The sequence below is a fragment of the Stomoxys calcitrans genome, chromosome 5, assembly GCF_963082655.1.
Source record: "Stomoxys calcitrans chromosome 5, idStoCalc2.1, whole genome shotgun sequence".
NCBI lineage: Eukaryota > Metazoa > Arthropoda > Insecta > Diptera > Muscidae > Stomoxys > Stomoxys calcitrans.
In genome coordinates this window covers 146,187,847-146,209,247 of record NC_081556.1, presented here as the reverse complement: position 1 = coordinate 146,209,247, position 21,401 = coordinate 146,187,847, and the positions used below count along the sequence as shown (strand labels likewise).

The 21,401-nt window shown below is 40.6% G+C and overlaps 2 protein-coding genes across 2 annotated transcripts in view; one reads left to right on the top strand and one right to left on the bottom strand.

Annotated features, from left to right (window-relative positions):
* LOC106082656 (RING-type E3 ubiquitin-protein ligase PPIL2) overlaps positions 1-21,401 on the bottom strand; it is a 203,343-nt gene that overhangs the window by 171,351 nt on the left and 10,591 nt on the right. The gene's annotated exons all lie outside the window — the stretch shown is intronic.
* LOC106082639 (uncharacterized) lies at positions 6,875-13,113 on the top strand. The gene is made up of 6 exons (XM_059369967.1): positions 6,875-6,978; positions 7,914-8,274; positions 8,338-8,601; positions 9,776-9,844; positions 12,626-12,715; positions 12,793-13,113. Exons 1-6 carry the CDS (start codon positions 6,875-6,877, stop codon positions 12,889-12,891), a joined length of 987 nt encoding a protein of 328 aa, XP_059225950.1. The 3' UTR covers positions 12,892-13,113.

Here is a 21,401-nt window from a genome sequence, read left to right as displayed (position 1 = left end):
TGGTCCGATTTGACCCGTTCAAGAACTTCACCAGCGTGCATCAAAAAGACGTATCTGTACCAAATTTCAGCTCAATATCGCAATTTTTGAAGCCTGTAGAGTGATTACAACAGGCGGACGGACAGACAGATAGACGGACAAATGGATAGACACACGGACATCGTTAAATCGCCTTAGAATTTTACGACGATCCGAAATATATATACTTTGTAGGGTAGGAAATGGATATTTCGATGTGATGCAGACGGAATGACTAAATGAATATAAAGGGTGATTTTTTTGAGGTTAGGATTTTCATGCATTAGTATTTGACAGATCACGTGGGATTTCAGACATGGTGTCAAAGAGAAAGATGCTCAGTATGCTTTGACATTTCATCATGAATAGACTTACTAACGAGCAACGCTTGCAAATCATTGAATTTTATTACCAAAATCAGTGTTCGGTTCGAAATGTGTTCAAATTTTGACAAATTTTGTTCAGCGATGAGGCTCATTTCTGGTTAAATGGCTACGTAAATAAGCAAAATTGCCGCATTTGGAGTGAAGAGCAACCAGAAGCCGTTCAAGAACTGCCCATGCATCCCGAAAAATGCACTGTTTGGTGTGGTTTGTACGCTGGTGGAATCATTGGACCGTATTTTTTCAAAGATGCTGTTGGACGCAACGTTACGGTGAATGAACACATTTCGAACCGAACACTGATTTTGGTAATAAAATTCAATGATTTGCAAGCGTTGCTCGTTAGTAAGTCTATTCATGATGAAATGTCAAAGCATACTGAGCATCTTTCTCTTTGACACCATGTCTGAAATCCCACGTGATCTGTCAAATACTAATGCATGAAAATCCTAACCTCAAAAAAATCACCCTTTACTCCCTATCCTACGGTGTTGGGTATAAAAATCTGTTCCCCCAACTCACAACCATTTCGCAGAAATCTAAAACTGTTTTAGTTATATAACATTGAATGCTTTTTGTTTAGTTTTTCTTAAGAATTTTGAAACGCACTGCTAATATTCAAAATTAAATTTAATCTCAACACCAAAATTTCCAGGTAAGTGTTAGTAATTATTGAAAATTAATAATTGAAAAAAGTGTTCGGCATATAAATCAATGAATGCACTGGAATTACTCATGTACAAGTTATTCGGTAAGAAATGTTTTTTTCGAAAACAAAAAAAAAATATATATGTATATATAATAAATTGTATCGATATTTTAATTATGAAGAAACACAATGCGTGAGACTTGATGCATATAGAGACCCGTTCTAAAGTGAATGTATATTTCTTAAATATGAATGTTAGAGAGGGTATGTGTGGATTATTTACTTTTTCGAAAATGTTAAACCAGATTTTAGACTCATACAATGAAAAATTCAAATTTTAATCATGCCTCCATTAAAGCATGTGGGGTTTCATGAGTGTATGTGAACATAAAGAATATACATATATGGGGTTTTCCATGGAAAAAAGTTTGCATTTTTAGTTTCTGTGGCTAAACGAACCACAGCGCCACACGAACCACAACCAGAGAGAAATTGAAAAGTGTAACAAATTGCGTTTACCCTAACCATTTCTATCCGTCTTGACCCAGTTCCAAAAAATCTTTAGTTATCAATAAGGAATATCCTATTCGTTATTCTATATCATCCCATATGTTGTGAATAACTCCATATTTATGTACGCGTATGTTACATACAAATGCATCCATTCACAGTTGAATGCATAATTATTGGAACATTGTAGCAGCATGAAACCTGCAATTAATAAAGCACACATACGCATATAATTAAAGTTTGATTTGTGCCATTAACGCAACAGTCATCCGATGCTGTGCCTTGACTTTGTGCGTGTGTGTGTGTGTGTGTGGTGTGTGCGTTTGAGGCTGATAGGTGGCGTAGTCGCTGTTGGGTGAGTGAGTATATGAGTATGAGAGGGCGATGTTTTCAGCTGGTTGGGTCTTTGCCATGAATTATGCATTTTTGCACGACTATTGGGCAATTTTCATTTCATATTTTTTTTTCAATTCAATCTCCATTTGATCTCCTTGTGTAGGTTACAATTAAATGTGGTGCCCACAGACATCTGCACACATGTAAATAGAGTTAGATTTTCGTTTTAAACGATACAAATACATATGATTAGTGTAGACAACAACAGTCACAGGTCAATGAATGAAGATGGAAGATGACAGAATAGGAAACGGAAAATAGAAATAAAATTCTGAAAATTTTTAATTTTTTAACAAATTAATATACTTCATAGGGTTAAAATCAATATTCCAGGTGTTACAAATATATAACAAAATCTTTACCATAAGGTCATGATTTTAAAAAATCGTTTATCATTCCATAAACCTCATGCTGTATGCGTATATTAGGAAAATTCGTGAAGCGGCAATAACGCCAACCCCTTTGTAATAGTTTTGGAGGCTGTTTTTACCTATAAATTGCCAATTTATGCTATTTTTCTTGCTTGGAAGAGGAGGTTTTAAAGATACGTTCTTTTTTTCTCTCTGGTATTCTCCTCCAAAGTTGGTCGGCCATAAGTAAAACGCATTCTAGATTAAACCAAATAAATCGCAAATGCATTGAACGCTTACTTTGTTTGAGCAAATATCAAGGCTGTCATAAAACTCTATTGTGACTTAATAACGTGTTGTAGTAGGTTTATCGTTTGCTGTGGCCATACTTGTGCCCAAGGGTGTATTTAATCACGTTTTTTTAATTTTTTTTTTTTTTTTAATTTGGAAAATGCAAACATCCTCGACAATTGCACTTAATTCAATGACGTCAAAGTTGAGGTTAAATATCTGGGATGACCATCATAGTCACCTGGGAGGGAATGGGCGATAAAAACTAATTTTATTATATTGAATCAAATTGTTTTAAATAATTTTAATAAACATAAAAGTGGCTGGTATGGGAATTACTATCAAAATGGTGAATGTTTTAGCATGTACTGTACAAGATATTTGAAATTACATATCCAATTTGAAGATTAGTTTAAGCTTCAAACAATTGGATTGTATTGGGGCTTTGTCAAAATAAGAAGGACGAAAGTATGGATAGTAGGGAGAACGGACGGACAAAAAGGCGGACGGAAGCATGGACGGGTGAGAGATGGGAAAGGCGGAAGGTCGAAAGTAGTGATGAACGGAAGAACAGAAAGACAGAAGAACGGAAGGACAGACAAATGGAAGAACGCTAGGAAGGACAAAAAGATGCTCAGAAGGACGGACGGAGGGATGGACGATTGTTGGGAAGGACGGACGAAAAGAAAGACGTACGGAAGCAAGAACGGATGAAAGAAGGGAAAGACGGACTAAAGGACTAATGAACAGAAGGACAAAAAAATGGAAGAACGGTAGGAAAAATGGAAGGATAGATGGAAGGATGAATGGACGAAAAGCCCTTCAGAAGGACGGATGGACGTAAGAATCATGGGAAGAACGGGCGAACAGAAAGACGTACGAAACAAGGACGGATGAAAGACGGAAAAGACGGACGAGAGGACTAATGAACGGAAGTACAGAAGAACGGAAGACCATAAAAACGGAAGAACGGTAGGAAAGACGAATGAAGGGATGGATGGAAGAATGGATGGGCGAAAAGACGGACAGATGGATGTTAGTTTGTTGGGAAAGACGGACGAACAGAACGAACGGAAGCAAGGACGGAAGAATTGATGAACGGAAGGACGGAAAAAAGGAATGTCAGAAAAATGGAAGGACGGGAGGGCGTACGCATGGAAAGATGGGCGGAAGGACGGATGATAAACGTTAGTTTGATGGGAAGGACGGACAAACAGAAAAGCGGACAAAAGCAAGGACGGGTAAATGGCGGGAAAAACAGATGAAAGGACTGATGAATGGAAGAACAGTAAAATTGAAGCACAGATGGAAGGATTGATGGAAGGACATATGATAGGTTGGACGGAAGCAGAGAAAAATAGATGGAAGGATGGATGGAAGGATGAGTGGAAGGATGGATGGAAGGATGAATGGAAGGATGGATGGAAAGATGGATGGAAGGTTGCATGGAAGGATAGATAGATGGAAGGAAAGATGGAAGGATGGATGGATGGAAGAATGGATGGATGGAAGGATGAATGGAAGGATGGATGGAAGGATGGATGGAAGGATGGATGGAAGGATGGATAGAAGGATGGATGGATGGAAAGATGGAAGGATGGAAGGAAGGATGGATGGAAAGATGGATGGAATGATGGATGGATGGATGGAAAGATGGATGGAAGGATGGATGGATGGAAGGATGGATGGAAGGATGGATGAAAGGATGGAAGGATGGATGGATGGATGGAAGGATGGATGGAAGGATGGATGGAAGGATGGATGGAAGGATGGATGGAAGGATGGATGGAAGGATGGATGGAAGGATGGATGGAAGGATATGGAAGGATATGGAAGGATGGATGGAAGGATGGATGGAAGGATGGATGGAAGGATGGATGAAAGGATGGATGGAAGGATGGATGGAAAGATGGATGGAAGGATGGATGGAAGGATGGAAGGATGGATGGAAGGATGGATGGATGGATGGATGGAAGGATGGATGGATGGAAGGATGGATGGAAGGATGGATGGAAGGATGGATGGAAGGATGGATGGAAGGATGGATGGAAGGATGGATGGAAGGATGGATGGAAGGATGGATGGAAGGATGGATGGAAGGATGGATGGAAGGATGGATGGAAGGATGGATGGAAGGATGGATGGAAGGATGGATGGAAGGATGGATGGAAGGATGGATGGAAGGATGGATGGAAGGATGGATGGAAGGATGGATGGAAGGATGGATGGAAGGATGGATGGAAGGATGGATGGAAGGATGGATGGAAGGATGGATGGAAGGATGGATGGAAGGATGGATGGAAGGATGGATGGAAGGATGGATGGAAGGATGGATGGAAGGATGGATGGAAGGATGGATGGAAGGATGGATGGAAGGATGGATGGAAGGATGGATGGAAGGATGGATGGAAGGATGGAAGGATGGAAGGATGGAAGGATGGAAGGATGGAAGGATGGAAGGATGGATGGAAGGATGGATGGAAGGATGGATGGAAGGATGGATGGAAGGATGGATGGATGGAAGGATGGATGGATGGAAGGATGGATGGATGGAAGGATGGATGGAAGGATGGAAGGATGGAAGGATGGAAGGATGGATGGAAGGATGGAAGGATGGATGGAAGGATGGAAGGATGGATGGAAGGATGGATGGAAGGATGGATGGAAGGATGGATGGAAGGATGGATGAAAGGATGGATGGAAGGATGGATGGATGGAAGGATGGATGGAAGGATGGATGGATGGAAGGATGGATGGAAGGATGGATGGAAGGATGGATGGAAGGATGGATGGAAGGATGGATGGAAGGATGGATGGAAGGATGGATGGAAGGATGGATGGAAGGATGGATGGAAGGATGGATGGAAGGATGGATGGAAGGATGGAAGGATGGATGGAAGGATGGATGGAAGGATGGATGGAAGGATGGATGGAAGGATGGATGGAAGGATGGATGGAAGGATGGATGGAAGGATGGATGGAAGGATGGATGGAAGGATGGATGGAAGGATGGATGGAAGGATGGATGGAAGGATGGATGGAAGGATGGATGGAGGGATGGATGGAAGGATGGATGGAAGGATGGATAGAAGGATGGATGGAAGGATGGAAGGATGGATGGAAGGATGGATGGAAGGATGGATGGAAGGATGGAAGGATGGAAGGATGGATGGAAGGATGGATGGAAGGATGGATGGAAGGATGGATGGAAGGATGGATGGAAGGATGGATGGAAGGATGGATGGAAGGATGGATGGAAGGATGGATGGAAGGATGGATGGAAGGATGGATGGAAGGATGGATGGAAGGATGGATGGAAGGATGGATGGAAGGATGGATGGAAGGATGGATGGAAGGATGGATGGAAGGATGGATGGAAGGATGGATGGAAGGATGGATGGAAGGATGGATGGAAGGATGGATGGAAGGATGGATGGAAGGATGGATGGAAGGATGGATGGAAGGATGGATGGAAGGATGGATGGAAGGATGGATGGAAGGATGGATGGAAGGATGGATGGAAGGATGGATGGAAGGATGGATGGAAGGATGGATGGAAGGATGGATGGAAGGATGGATGGAAGGATGGATGGAAGGATGGATGGAAGGATGGATGGAAGGATGGATGGAAGGATGGATGGAAGGATGGATGGAAGGATGGATGGAAGGATGGATGGAAGGATGGATGGAAGGATGGATGGAAGGATGGATGGAAGGATGGATGGAAGGATGGATGGAAGGATGGATGGAAGGATGGATGGAAGGATGGATGGAAGGATGGATGGAAGGATGGATGGAAGGATGGATGGAAGGATGGATGGAAGGATGGATGGAAGGATGGATGGAAGGATGGAAGGATGGATGGAAGGATGGATGGAAGGATGGATGGAAGGATGGATGGAAGGATGGATGGAAGGATGGATGGAAGGATGGATGGAAGGATGGATGGAAGGATGGATGGAAGGATGGATGGAAGGATGGATGGAAGGATGGATGGAAGGATGGATGGAAGGATGGATGGAAGGATGGATGGAAGGATGGATGGAAGGATGGATGGAAGGATGGATGGAAGGATGGATGGAAGGATGGATGGAAGGATGGATGGAAGGATGGATGGAAGGATGGATGGAAGGATGGATGGAAGGATGGATGGAAGGATGGATGGAAGGATGGATGGAAGGATGGATGGAAGGATGGATGGAAGGATGGATGGAAGGATGGATGGAAGGATGGATGGAAGGATGGATGGAAGAATGGATGGAAGAATGGATGGAAGGATGGATGGACGACCGCGTAAGCAAAGCAATCGCGCAAAAGAAATGCAAAAAAAAAATCGTGTAGGCGAGGGTAAGCGAGAAAGTCACGTAAGAGATGGAATTATGTAAGCGAAGCAATTGCGTAAGGGAAGGTATCGCTTAGATATAAACGGAGGAATCGCGTAAGCGAAACGATTGCATAAACGAAGGAATCGCACAAGCAAAGGAATAACGTAAGTGAAGGAGTAGCGTGAGCGAAGCTATCGCGTAGGTTAAATCATCTCATAAACGGAAGGAATGGAAGAGGTTTTGTATCAGATATCGGAGGTTTACTTTAACAACCCAGGGATTTAAGTACCGTCCTTTAAGTAGATAACTGTGCGATCACGGAATGCTTGAGGTACTATATAGAACCTCGAATATAGACATCTTTACGGAGAGTACACTGGCCATCAGAGCAATTACAACCAAGACGGTTGTGATTCAAGGAGATTGACGTCTTCTCTGAGTATGGCACGATCTGCAATGTTTGAGTGCCCGGCCTCAACTGAGCAAGAGGGAATGATAGAGGAAACGATTTGACAGTGAAGGCCAGAAGACTGCTGTCTAAGACGCAGACCGAGTTAAAGGCGCATGTAACACTATGGAAATGGTCGGTAGGATGACGAAAATCCTATGGGAGATCCGGATCGTGAGAAGACGAGCATAAGCAGATCAGTGTTATTTTCGGTATCATGGCGGGACACATAGGACTGCAAGCTCACTTTGCCAGAGTAGATGCGGCAAGTGATAGCATGTGTAGGGCATGTGAGGAAGAGGATGAGACGTTGGAGCATTTCCTATGCCATTACCCGTATGCTCACCGGACAATGCTCAAAAAAATTACGACTAAAGCTGTTTTTACTTCCTTAAAAATATTTTATGAAAAAAATTTAAAACTTGCATTTAATAATAATTTAATTTTTAAAATTAACTACTCCTACCAAACTCATTACCCTACCCTCGTAAAAAAAATATTATTGAAGCAAGCTTTTAAATTAATTAAATTTCATTATTTCAGGACCAAGTGGCCGCCACTTCAACAGTTCTACGTAACACTTCCCACCATTAACATGAAATATAATTCGAATTTTGATTATCAAGGTAAAATTGTGGAAAATTTAGAAAAACTGCACACTCTTCGTGTTTATTCACATTCGAAAAAATCCACAAATAAAGCAAAAGGAAAAACATTTTACCAAAATAAATGGAATGTAATAAAAGAGCATTTACAATGGCAGCCAGTAAAGCAGACGCAACAACCAGCAAAGCAGCCCCAACAACCCTTGAAAGAATTCTTGAAAATTCATGGAGAAATTTCCGTTCAAGGCAAACCACCAAACAAGGATGAGCTTTTGGATATTTTAACACGTACTCAACTGGTAAGAATTTTATTGTTATGTCAGAAGCATTGTTTTGTTGATAACTATTTAATTCTTCTCTAGATGGAACATACGCTCATGAAATTAGCCATGATCTTGGTGAACTTTCGTCGCATGCAGCTATTTGTAATATTTGTTGGCAATGCCTTGTCCATAGTCTTTAATGCCTATAACTTGGCTGACTGTTTATTGGAAATGGCCTTTATGGGAACTTCGAGCAGCTCGCTTAGTGTAGGCATGTTAGTGCTCTTCTATGGATTTTATGTTCTTACTTCATTTTTGAAGACTGTGATTGTGGTCGTTGTTCATCACAGTGTTTATGAACAGGTAATAGAAGTCATTTATGAAGACTGTCCTCGGTATGCGTAAATTTTTGTAGCCAAAATCGAATAAAGGGGGTTTATTTATATTGTCATTCTGTGTACAGCGCATCGAAATTTATATTTCGGACCCTACAAATTAGACATATGTATATAAAGGGTGATTTTTTTGAGGTTAGGATTTTCATGCATTAGTATTTGACAGATCACGTGGGATTTCAGACATGGTGTCAAAGAGAAAGATGCTCAGTATGCTTTGACATTTCATCATGAATAGACTTACTAACGAGCAACGCTTGCAAATCATTGAATTTTATTACCAAAATCAGTGTTCGGTTCGAAATGTGTTCATTCACCGTAACGTTGCGTCCAACAGCATCTTTGAAAAAATACGGTCCAATGATTCCACCAGCGTACAAACCACACCAAACAGTGCATTTTTCGGGATGCATGGGCAGTTCTTGAACGGCTTCTGGTTGCTCTTCACTCCAAATGCGGCAATTTTGCTTATTTACGTAGCCATTCAACCAGAAATGAGCCTCATCGCTGAACAAAATTTGTCAAAATTTGAACACATTTCGAACCGAACACTGATTTTGGTAATAAAATTCAATGATTTGCAAGCGTTGCTCGTTAGTAAGTCTATTCATGATGAAATGTCAAAGCATACTGAGCATCTTTCTCTTTGACACCATGTCTGAAATCCCACGTGATCTGTCAAATACTAATGCATGAAAATCCTAACCTCAAAAAAAACACCCTTTATTATTGATCGTAACATTCTAAGACCATCTAACAATGTCCGTCCGTCTGTCTGTCTGTTGAAATCACGCTACAGTCTTGAAGCTGAAACTTTCACAGGTTATTTTTTATACCCTCCAGCATAGGATGGGGGTTTACTAATTTCGTCATTCCGTGTGTAACACATTGAAATATTGATGTGAGACCTTTCAAAGTATATAAATTCCTGATCCTCTTGAAATTCTTAGCTTATTCATGTCTGTCTATCCGCATATCCTTTCTGTGCGGTTTCTCTTTAACATCACGGGACGGTCTAATGTATACAGCCGAGATCTTGGGTATTCAAAGTTCGGCCCGACCGAACTTAATGCGCTTTTACTTGCTCATCCTCTCTTACTCATACTCCTCCTGTCTCCTACCTTATATTTACTAATACATAGATCAGAAAGGCTGGCAGCATTGTGGACGAATGGAATATTTATATTACGGATGACGATATTAAGCAAAGGGTAAGGTATTCAAAAGTATGTCATAAAAAAAATTCAATTTTTTTTTTTTTATCTTCTTATATATAAAAATCAATTTGTGTTTGTTTGTCGGTTTATTTGTTTGTTTGTGTGTTCCTTATTGACTCAAAACCGGCTGAACCGATTTTTTTGAAATTTTCACAGATGGTGCATAATAATCCAGTGGTGAAAAAAGGGTACTACATTTTTTGATATCTGAAGGGGGAGCGGACCCTCCCCCTTACCACTATTTTCAGAAACGCCAAATCTGGGAAATGGGTGGTGCGATTTGGGCGAAATTTTGTGTGCTCTCTTATTAAAGGGTGATTTTTTTGAGGTTAGGATTTTCGTGCATTAGTATTTGACAGATCACGTGGGATTTCAGACATGGTGTCAAAGAGAAAGATGCTCAGTATGCTTTGACATTTCATCATGAATAGACTTACTAACGAGCAACGCTTGCAAATCATTGAATTTTATTACCAAAATCAGTGTTCGGTTCGAAATGTGTTCATTCACCGTAACGTTGCGTCCAACAGCATCTTTGAAAAAATACGGTCCAATGATTCCACCAGCGTACAAACCACACCAAACAGTGCATTTTTCGGGATGCATGGGCAGTTCTTGAACGGCTTCTGGTTGCTCTTCACTCCAAATGCGGCAATTTTGCTTATTTACGTAGCCATTCAACCAGAAATGAGCCTCATCGCTGAACAAAATTTGTCAAAATTTGAACACATTTCGAATCGAACACTGATTTTGGTAATAAAATTCAATGATTTGCAAGCGTTGCTCGTTAGTAAGTCTATTCATGATGAAATGTCAAAGCATACTGAGCATCTTTCTCTTTGACACCATGTCTGAAATCCCACGTGATCTGTCAAATACTAATGCATGAAAATCCTAACCTCAAAAAAATCACCCTTTATAACCTTAAAACAAAATTTCGGTACCAAGGGGGACCGCCCCATCCCCAAACCTACCTTCCATATATATAGACCAATAAGGGACTCAAATGAAAGATATTTAAGATTAGAATATGTATCTGATATCCAATTGTGAGACCGAGTTTCTGGGAGGCCGCCCCTTTCCCAAAACAGCTATTTGAGTGTAGAATACGAATCCGATAACCAAATGTGAGACCAAATGTTTGGGAGGACGCCCCTCCTCAAAAACATGCCCCACAGAGGACAATTTTACGACACATATCAATATGGGGCTCAAATGAATCTGATATTCAAATGTGAGACCAAGTGTTTGAGAGGCCGCCCCTCCTCAAAAACATGCCCCAAAGAGGACAATTTTACGACACATATCAATGTGAGGTCTTTGTTGTTTGGAGTTAAACACGAATCTGATATCAATATTCGGGAAAAAGTTTCTATGGTAGTAAGAGGTATTTATGGAGTAGAACACGAATCTTATATATATTTTCAAGGCCGAGTCACTGAGTGGCCGCCCCATCCCCCAAACCGGTCATGTTTGCTGACTATGGAAATATGGGGCTCAAATGAAAGGAATTTTGGGTGTAGACCACCAATCTGATATCAACATTCGGGACCAACTGTCTAGGGAACGTCCCAACACCATAAAAACCGCCAAGTAGGACGTATTAGCTTGCCAAGAAAATTTGGGTCTTCATAACACTAGAGCTCGATACTGATAGCTTTTAGGGCCCATACCACAAACTGGACATATTTGCTGACTTTTGCTGTAAGGGGTTTAAATGAAATGTATTTGAGGCCAATGGCCAATACGGGGTTCAAATAAATGATATATCGATATATGAATGAAATGAAAACAAATTCGATATCCAATTTTGAGGCCAATGGCCAATATGGGGTTCAAATAAATGATATATCGATATATGAGAATAGAGATGCTGATATATTGGGTTGCCCAAAAAGTAATTGCGGATTTTTTAAAAGAAAGTAAATGCATTTTTAATAAAACTTAGAATGAACTTTAATCAAATATACTTTTTTTACACTTTTTTTCTAAAGCAAGCTAAAAGTAACAGCTGATAACTGACAGAAGAAGGAATGCAATTACAGAGTCACAAGCTGTGAAAAAATTTGTCAACGCCGACTATATGAAAAATCCGCAATTACTTTTTGGGCAACCCAATATATTCAGGGCTAAATGTTTGGGAGACAACCACACTTCCCAAAACACCCCTAAATCGGTCTTATTCACCGACCATGTCGTTGTGGGGCTCAAATTAAAGGTATTGGGGAGTAGAGCACGAAATTGATACCCACTTGCGGGGCCAATTTTCTGGGGATCTACCCCTTTCCCAAAATACCCCACAAACAACAAATATTTACCGACCATCGCAATATGGGGCTCAGATAAAGGTATTTGAAACAATGTGGGACCATGTTTTAGGGGGCACCGGCCCTTTCCTAAAACACCCCCCAAAGAGTAAAAATTTACCGACCATGCCAATATGGAGTTTAAATGAAAGATATTTGGGATTAGAAAACAGATTTTATTACCAATTTTAGGGTCACGTGTCTGGGGTGCGCCTCATCCCATAAACTCTCCTTCTACCAATGGCAATTTGTGGTTTAAATAAATGGTATTTGGGAGAAGGGCACGATGCTGATATTTTTAGGGCCAAGTGTCTGGGGCAACACCTCACCCCCGAAAACACCCCTAAATCGGCTATCATGAGAACATAGGGCTGAAATAAAGTCTTTTAAGAATGGAGTTCATCTAACATCCAAACTTAAATGACAAAAAATATTTATAAAATTTTTCTTGTATCATTCTTTTTAACAGCTTTCACAGTTCTCTTCATTCGTCTTCAACAACTTGAAAGAATTCACTGTATACGGCTTCTATGAGCTGAATGGAGCCCTAATACGATCTGTAAGTAATTACAACTTAACAGAGCTGGAGAAGACATATTTTTTTGTGCTTTCATTACACCTTAAACCTCTTTACAGCTTATATCAGGCACCGCCACTTACATCATTATCCTTATACAATACAATGGTGATGGAGACAGTTTAACAACTCACCCAAATAATAGCAGCCATGTATGAAAAAGTGCCCCACAAAAACTCCACTAGGAGTTTTCCCAAAAAAAGCAAAGAAAAACTGCAGCAACAGTAGACCGTTAAACACATGGCTGCTGATATGATGCCCGAGGAAAAAACCCATAAATCTTCAAATCTGCTTAAAACTTCTGAGAAAAAACCGATAATAAAACATAGAGACAGACGGACACCTTAACATTAAAAAAATAAAAATTTATAGACCATAATTTGGCCATATGTGGTGGCCGATATAAAAACCAAAAAACCAAATGGCTAAATAAATGGTTAAAAAATTAACAAAAATATTATTGGCAATTTATTCAAAAGGGGCATAAATCTCCTGTAACAAAGACTCCCAACTGCGTCAAGTGACAGTTTGCCATCGTAATGTTGCGTAATTGAAGCTGTGTTAGGTTTATATTCTGCCAGAGCATGTGTGCGAATAGCTGGAAGGAAAAAATGTTTGCCATTTTTCCAAAGCAACGCTAGGCGCTTAGGCCACGTTAGGTGGCGTCGGTGTTGGAGATATTCCGCCATCACAAAAAAAAAACTCCAAAATTGCTTGGAATTAAAAAAACACCTTCTAAAGATTGTGTGGGACGCAGCTGGAGCAACTAAAAGGCAAAGCAATCTTTGTTTATGCTATGAGAAAGCCAGAAATTGATTCAATGCCGCATGGAATACTTCATGCTGTTGCAACAGCCATGCTTTTTTTTGGCTGACCAAATTGGCAATGCATATTCTGACTCATGCAACCATTGCTGCTAGCAGGCGTCCAGTAATTGCCAATTACATTCTACTCATTGAATGCACTTGAATTGAATAATCGAGCGTCTGAGCATCCACTTTAAATTGTGCATTGAGTTTAGTGAACGTGACAATACGTTGACGCCATTCTAGCCTCCGAAGATGCGTTATGGCCATTGCCAATAAGAGATCCATATTTGGAAGTGGGTGCATATACGAGGGAGGATTGAGGAATCAACAAGTAAAAGCTTTGGTCGGGTCGAATTTTATATACCCTACACCATGAAATGCATTTGTCAAGTTCTTTGTCCGGTACCTCTTTATAAGCAAACAAGGGCTAATGGAATGGACTGCTATGCTTATCAGGTTATGAACCTATTCGGGCCATGCTTGGTCACTGTGCGAAATTTGAGCCAAATCGGATAAGAACTACGCCCTCTAGAGGCTCTAGGTGTCAAATCGGGGGATCGATTTATATGGAAGCTATGTCAGGCTATATACCGATTCCAACCATACTTGGCAAATATGTTGCAGGTGATAGAAAAAAGTCACTGTGCGAAATTTGAGCCAAATCGGATAAGAATTGCGCCCTCTAGAAGGTCAAGAAGTAAAATCGGGAGATCGGTTTATATGGAAGCTATATCAAGTTTTGGATCGATTCGGGCCATACTTGCCAAATATGGTGAAGGTCGTAGGAGAAGTCATTGTGCAAAATTTCAGCCAAACTGGTAAAGAATTGCGTGTCCTAGGGGCTCAAGAAGTCTAATCGGGGAGATCGGTTTATATGGAAGCTATATCAGGTTATAAAGCGACTCAGACCATAATTGGGCATGTATGTTAGAGGTCATAGAAAACGTCACTGTGCAAAATTTCAGCCAAATCGGATGAGAACTACGCCCTCTAGAAGCTCAAGAACTATAATCGGGAGATCGGTTTATATGGGAGATATATCAGGTTTTGGACCGATTCGGACCATACTAAGCAGATATGTTGAAAGTCGTAGGAGAAGTCATTGTGCAAACTTTCAGCCGAACCGGATAAAATTTGGGGGTCCTAGGGTTCCAACCATACCGGATAAATATGCGCCATCTAGAGGCTCTAGAAGTAAAATCGGGGGATCGATTTATATGGGACCTATGTCAGGTTATATACCGATTCAAAAAAATAGTTGGCAAATATGTTGCAGGTGAATAAAAAAATTACTGTGCGAAATTTGACCCAAATCGGATAAAAATTGCGCCCTCTAGGAGCTCAAGAAGTAAAATCGGGAGATCAGTTTATATGGAAGCTATGTCAGGTTATATACCGATTCGGACCATACTTAGCACATATGTTGAATAGTGTAGCAGAAGTCATTGTAGGTCGTAGGAGAAGTCATTGCGCAGAGAAGTCATTGCGCAAACTTTTATCCAAACCGGATAAAATTTGCGCGTCCTATGGGCTCAAGAAGTCTAATCGCGAGATCGATTTATATGGGAGATATATCAGATCTTTGATCGATTCGGACCATACTTGCCACATATTTTGAAGGAAAAGGTATTGTGCAAAATTTCAGCCAAACCGTATGAGAATTTCGCGTCCTAGGGGCTCAAGATATCTAATTGACGAGATCGGTTTATATGGAAGCTATATCAAGTTTTGGACCTTTTTGGACCATACTTGGCACATATGAGAAAAGTCATAGGAGAAGTCGTTGTACAAAATTTCAGCCATACCGGTTAAAATTGCGCCATCCAGAGGCTGAAGAAGTATAATCGGGGAGACCGGTTTATATGGAAGCTATATCAAGTTTTGGACCGATTCGGACCATACTAGACACATATGTGGAAGGTGAAAGTCATTGCATAAAATTACAGCCATACCGGATAAAATTGCGCCATCTAGAGGCTGAAGAAGTATAATCGGAAGATCGGTTTATGTGAGAGCTACCTAAATTCAAACAAACCGGATAAAATTGCGCCATCTAGAGGCTGAATAAGTATTATCGGGAGATCGGTTTATATGGGAGCTATATCAGGTTATACAGCGACTCAGACCACATTTGGCAAGAATGTTAGAGGTCATAGAAAACGTCATTGTGCAAAATTTCAGCCAAATCGGATAAGAATTACGCCCTCTAGAAACTCAAGATGTCTAATCGGGAGATCGGTTTATATGGAAGCTATATCAAGTTTGGACCGATTCGTACCATACTTGGCACTTATGTTGAAGGTCATACGAGAAGTTATTGTGTAAATTAAACCAAACGGGATAAAATTGCGCCATCTAAATTCTGAAGAGGTATAATCGGGAGATCGGTTTATATGGGAGCTATATCAGGTTATACAGCGACTCAGACCACATTTGGCAAGAATGTTAGAGATCATAGAAAAATTCACTGTGCAAAATTTCAGCAAAATCGGATAGGAATTACGCCATCTAGAGGCTCAAGAAGTATAATCGGTAGATGGATTTATATGGGACCTATATCAGGTTATACAGCGACTCAGACCATATTTGGCTAGTATGCTAGAGGTCATAGAAAAATTCTTTGTGCAAAATTTCAGCCAAATCGGATAGGAATTACCGATCGAGAGATCGATTTAAATGGGAGCAATGTGAGGTTATATACCGATTTAGACCATACTTGCAGGTCATAGAGAAAGCCATTGTGCAATATTTTAGCCGAATCGGATAAGAATTGCGTGAGTCTCTAGAAGAATATTGGGGAGATCGAATCATATGGGAGTTATATCTAAATATGGACCGACTTCTTTAATTTGGCGCAAATCGGTCCAAATTCGGATATAGCTGCCATATAGACCGATCTCTCGGTTTTAAGTTTTGGGGCCATAAAAAGCGCATTTATTGTACGATGTCGCCGAAATTTGGGACAATAAGTTGTGTTGGGCCCTTCGACATCCTTCTTCAATTTGACTTGGATCGGATCAGATTTGGATATAGCTGCCATATAGTCCGATCCCTCGATTTAAGGTTTTGAGCCCATAAAAGACGCATTTATTGTCCGATGTCGCCGAAATTTGGGACAGTGAGTTGTGTTAAGCCTCTTGACATACTTCTGCAATATGGCACAGATTGGTCCAAATTTGGATATAGCTGCCATATAGACCGATCTCTGGATTTAATGTTTTGGGCCCATAAAAGGTGCATTTAATGTACGATGTCGCCGAAATTTGGGACAATGAGTTGTGTTGGGCCCTTCGACATCCTTCTTGAATTTGGCTTGGATCGGATCAGATTTTTATATAGCTGCCATATAGACCGATCCCTCGATTTAAGGTTTTGAACCCATAAAAGGTGCGTTTATTGTCCGATGTCGCCGAAATTTGGGACAGTGAGTTGTATTAAGCCCCTTGACATACTTCTGCAATATGGTACAGATCGGTCCAAATTTGGATATAGCTGCCATATAGACCGATCTCTCGGTTTTAGGTTTTGGGGCCATAAAAGGTGCATTTATTGTCCGATGTCGCCGAAATTTGGAACAGTAAGTTGTGTTAAGCCCCTCGACATACTTCTGCAATATGGCACAGATCGGTCTAGATTCGGATATAGCTGACATATAGACCAATCTCTCGATTTAGGGTTTTGGGGCGATAAAAGGCGCATTTATTATCCGATTTCGCCGAAATTTCGGACAGCGATTTGTGTTAGACTCTTCGCCACTTTTTTTTTTTTTTTTGAAACTTGACCCAAATCGGTCCATATTTGGATATAGCAGCCATATAGACCGATATCTCGATTTAAAGTATTGGCCCCATAGAAGGCTCATTTAGAATCCGATTTGACTGAAATTTGACACAGTGACTTATGTTAGGCTTTTCGACATCCGTGTCGTATATGGTTCAGATTGGTTTATTTTTAGTTATAGCGTCTTAAAAGACCAATAATTTGTTATACATAATTGAACAATTACTTGTACTTATAAGTATTTGGTCCAAATCGGAAGATATTTCGATATAGCTGCTTTGGGGTAAGCATTTTTCACCGGATTTTGACGAAAGGTGGTTTACATATATACCCGAGTTGGTGGATATCCAAAGTTCGTCCGGGCCGAACTTAACGTCTTTTTACTTGTTTTTCTTATTTTCAAAACTTTGCCAATGTACCTCCTACATTTCTCTTTGCATTGTCCCATGGCCATGTGTGGTTTGTTCTCATCATTCTGATTGCCTTATAAGTCAGCTGGCTACTACCACATCTCTGATTTGAAATATTCTACAAATGCAATGGCCAGGGCTACTGCTGTTTTTGTTTGCATTGCATTAGGAAATGAATGTGCAACACAAATGTGGCAGCATACCATGAACCATAGGAGCAACAGCGAAAGCAAGAGCAACAATGGCCAGCCCGGGAGCACTCAGGCCGCAATACAAATTGTCGGCTTGATTTGTGGCCATAATGAAGTCATTATAATATATTGCAAAACGTCATTTTAATCACCTACCAGCAGCCACTTTGAAGTACCAAATCCCCACACCTCAGCGAAAAATGGCCAGCATAAATGTTTACCCCAACCTTTGATATAACGGGCCTTCTTAATCTCACATGTCACCGCCTAAGCAAAAGACCTGCCGCCATCTATGAAGAGTAACAGCCAGGGGCAGACATAGACCCGTCCGTCACTTGTGGAGCATTCGTTATTCTACCTAAGCGGGCTCTTTTAAAAATGTCAAAAAATTCACTTTATTATCTTTGGGAGATCGTTAAACCATGCAAAAACGGAGTGTGCGCATGTGTACTTTGCGTTTTTTTTTTTTTCATCGTCTAGATTTTGAAGTTTTCAAACCAGCCATCTACTACCTGCACCCATGGAAGCCCATGGTGCACGCGGTGTTAACCATAAATCCACCCACCTGCAAATATTCTATGCCTTGAGTGCACACAGTTGCCAACAATGCCGCTGTCGCCTTTTCGACTGTCCGTCTGTCTGTCGGTCTGCCTAGTTGCCCGTCAGAATTAATGAATGGTTAGATGGATGAATGAACGAATGCCACTTGAAAATGTTCCACTTATCATCGGCTGGGCTCCTTTGTGCGGGGACTCAACTTCAAAGAAAATGCCAGAATTTATTGTTTAGCAACCTATCGCCATGTCATTACAATTTATAATGAGCCGAACTGTGGTAGCCAAAAACTGTAAGACATACTGATATCGTCAGAAATGTTTCTTGTAATTAAATGTGACAATGAGAGGGAGATTTCGTTGACAATATGGGAAATATTGGGCTGTAGTGACAGCAGGTCAAGGAGCCAAATATCACTCACTGCAGCAAAGATTGGGTAATAAAAATAGATTTTGTGGATGAAAAAACGTAAATCGAAAAATCAGTTTATATAGCAGCTATATCTGAATATAGTCCGAATTCATACTCACTATGGATGTCAGGAAATCGGGTAAAAAATGTCCCAAGACCTTCAAATGATGTAAATCCGGGTAAGAAGGGCAAGGAAAAAGCGGCTAGTCCGTCCAGAGCGACAAACCGAAAGATAAACAGGAAGACGCCAAACTACCAACAAAACAGAGAGAGAGACAGAGAGAGATAAGCGTCTTTAGGCTCTGAAAGGCACCAACGGGAAACAGCAATGAACAGCCAAAAGAGCGACCTGAAGCTGTCATAATTAAACCAGCAGAGGGCCATAGTTATGTCGACGTGCTTAGAATTCTCAGCCAAAATGTGAAACCTGAAAAGACTGATGTTGCGGTACAATCCATTAGGAAGACGAAAATGGGAGAAATTCTCCTGGTGATGGGAAAGGGACCCAAAAAGGACGACAAGTTTCAAGGTGCACTTAAAGGCACGCTTAAGGAATCAGCAGTGGTCTAGGGTCTTCGACTAAAGGCAAATACAGAGATCCAGGACTTAGTCTGCCTCTCGACTGTAAAAGATCACCGCCGCCATCAACGCGGTAATAGGTTTCGACCGAAGATCCAATGTAGCAGCCAAGGTGCTTCTTAAGACAATCAGAACAAGTAAAAGCGTGCTAAGTTCGGCCGGGCCGAATCTTATATTTACACCACATTTGACACGTATGTTGGAGGTCATGCCGCCGTTGTATTAAATTTCAGCCAAATCGGATAATAATTAAGCCCTCTTGAGGCTAAGGAAGTGAAGATCCCAGATCGGTTTATATGGCAGCTGTATCAGATTATAGACCAATTTGAACCATATTTGTCACAGTTGTCGGAAGTTATAACAAAACACCTCATGCAAAATTTCAGCCAAATCGGTTAGGAATTGCGCCCTCTATCGGGCAGATACATCAGTTTATATGGCAGATATATTAGGTTATGGACCGATTTAAACCATACTTGGCACAGTTGTTGGAAGTCATAACAAAACACGTCATGCAAAATTTCAGACAAATCGAATAAGAATGGCGCCCTCTAGAGGCTCAAGAAGTCAAGACCACAGATCGGTTTATATGACTGCTATATCAGGTTATGGACCGATTTGAATCATAGTTAGCACAGTTGTTGGAAATAATAATAAAACACTTCATACAAAATTTCAGCCAAATCGGATAGGAATTGCGCCCTCTATCGGGTAAAGAAGTCCCGATTCAAGATCGGTTTATATGGCAGCTATATTAGGTTATGGACCGATTTAAACCATACTTGGCACAGTTGTTGAAAGTCATAACAAAACACGTCATGCAAAATTTCAGCCAAATCGGATAAGAATGGCGCCCCCTAGAGGCTCAAGAAGTCAAGACCACAGATCGGTTTATATGACTGCTATATCAGGTTATGGACCGATTTGAATCATAGTTAGCACAGTTGTTGGAAATAATAATAAAACACTTCATAAAAATTTTCAGCCAAACCGGATGAGAATTGCGCCCTCTAGAGGCTCAAGAAGTCAAGATCCCAGATCAGTTTATATGGCAGCTATATCAGGTTATAGACCGATTTGAACCATATTAATCACAGTTGTTGAAAGTTATAACAAAACACCACATGCAAAATTTCAGCCAAATCGGATAGGAATTGCGCCCTCTATCGGGTAAAGAAATCCAGATTCAAGATCGGTTTATATGGCAGCTCAGGATATGGATCAGGATATAGGATCAGGATATGGACCGATTTAAACCATACTTGGCACAGTTGTTGAAAGTCATAACGAAACACGTCATACAAAATTTCAGCCAAATCGGATAAGAATTGCGCCCTCTAGAGGCTCAAGAAGTCAAGACCCCAGATAGCTATATATGACAGCTATATTAGGTTATGCACCGATTTCAACCGTACTAAGCACATTTGTTGGAAATCATAACAAAACACCTCACGCAAATTTTCAGTCAAATTGGAAGAGATTTCAAGTCGGACCAGATTTAGATATAGCTCTCATGTATATATCTTTCATCCGATATGGCCTTTTAAAGTTGAAGAAGCCACAATTTTGGTCCGATCTTTACACAATTTAGCACTAGATATTTTATTTAACGTCCCAAAGTCGGTCCATGTATAGATATAGCTCTGACATATATCTTTCATCCGATATGGCTCTTTAAGGCTGTAGTAGCCACAATTTAGGTCCTATCTTACGATAAAATCTTGCAAGGTTCTTTTTTAATATTTCAATAGCTATGCAAAATTAAAGTCGGAATAGATTTCAACATAGGTTCCATTTATTAAAAGAAGTACGTATTCTGGGTGGTGTAGGGTATTATATAGTCTACCCCACCCGACTTTTGCCTTTCCTTACTGGTTTCAAATGGCGTAGTTCCTCTCAAATGTTGCCAGCATTAGAAGGGGATAACCACTGC

What these genes read in the sequence shown, in the direction of transcription:
- LOC106082639 (XM_059369967.1), top strand. Translation starts at nt 6,875, where the DNA reads ATGGATGGACGACCGCGTAAGCAAAGCAATCGCGCAAAAGAAATGCAA. An exon ending in ATGACGATATTAAGCAAAGG is followed by an intron (nt 9,845 to 12,625) that starts GTAAGGTATTCA and finishes TCTTTTTAACAG; the next exon opens with CTTTCACAGTTCTCTTCATT. An exon ending in ATGGAGCCCTAATACGATCT is followed by an intron (nt 12,716 to 12,792) that starts GTAAGTAATTAC and finishes ACCTCTTTACAG; the next exon opens with CTTATATCAGGCACCGCCAC.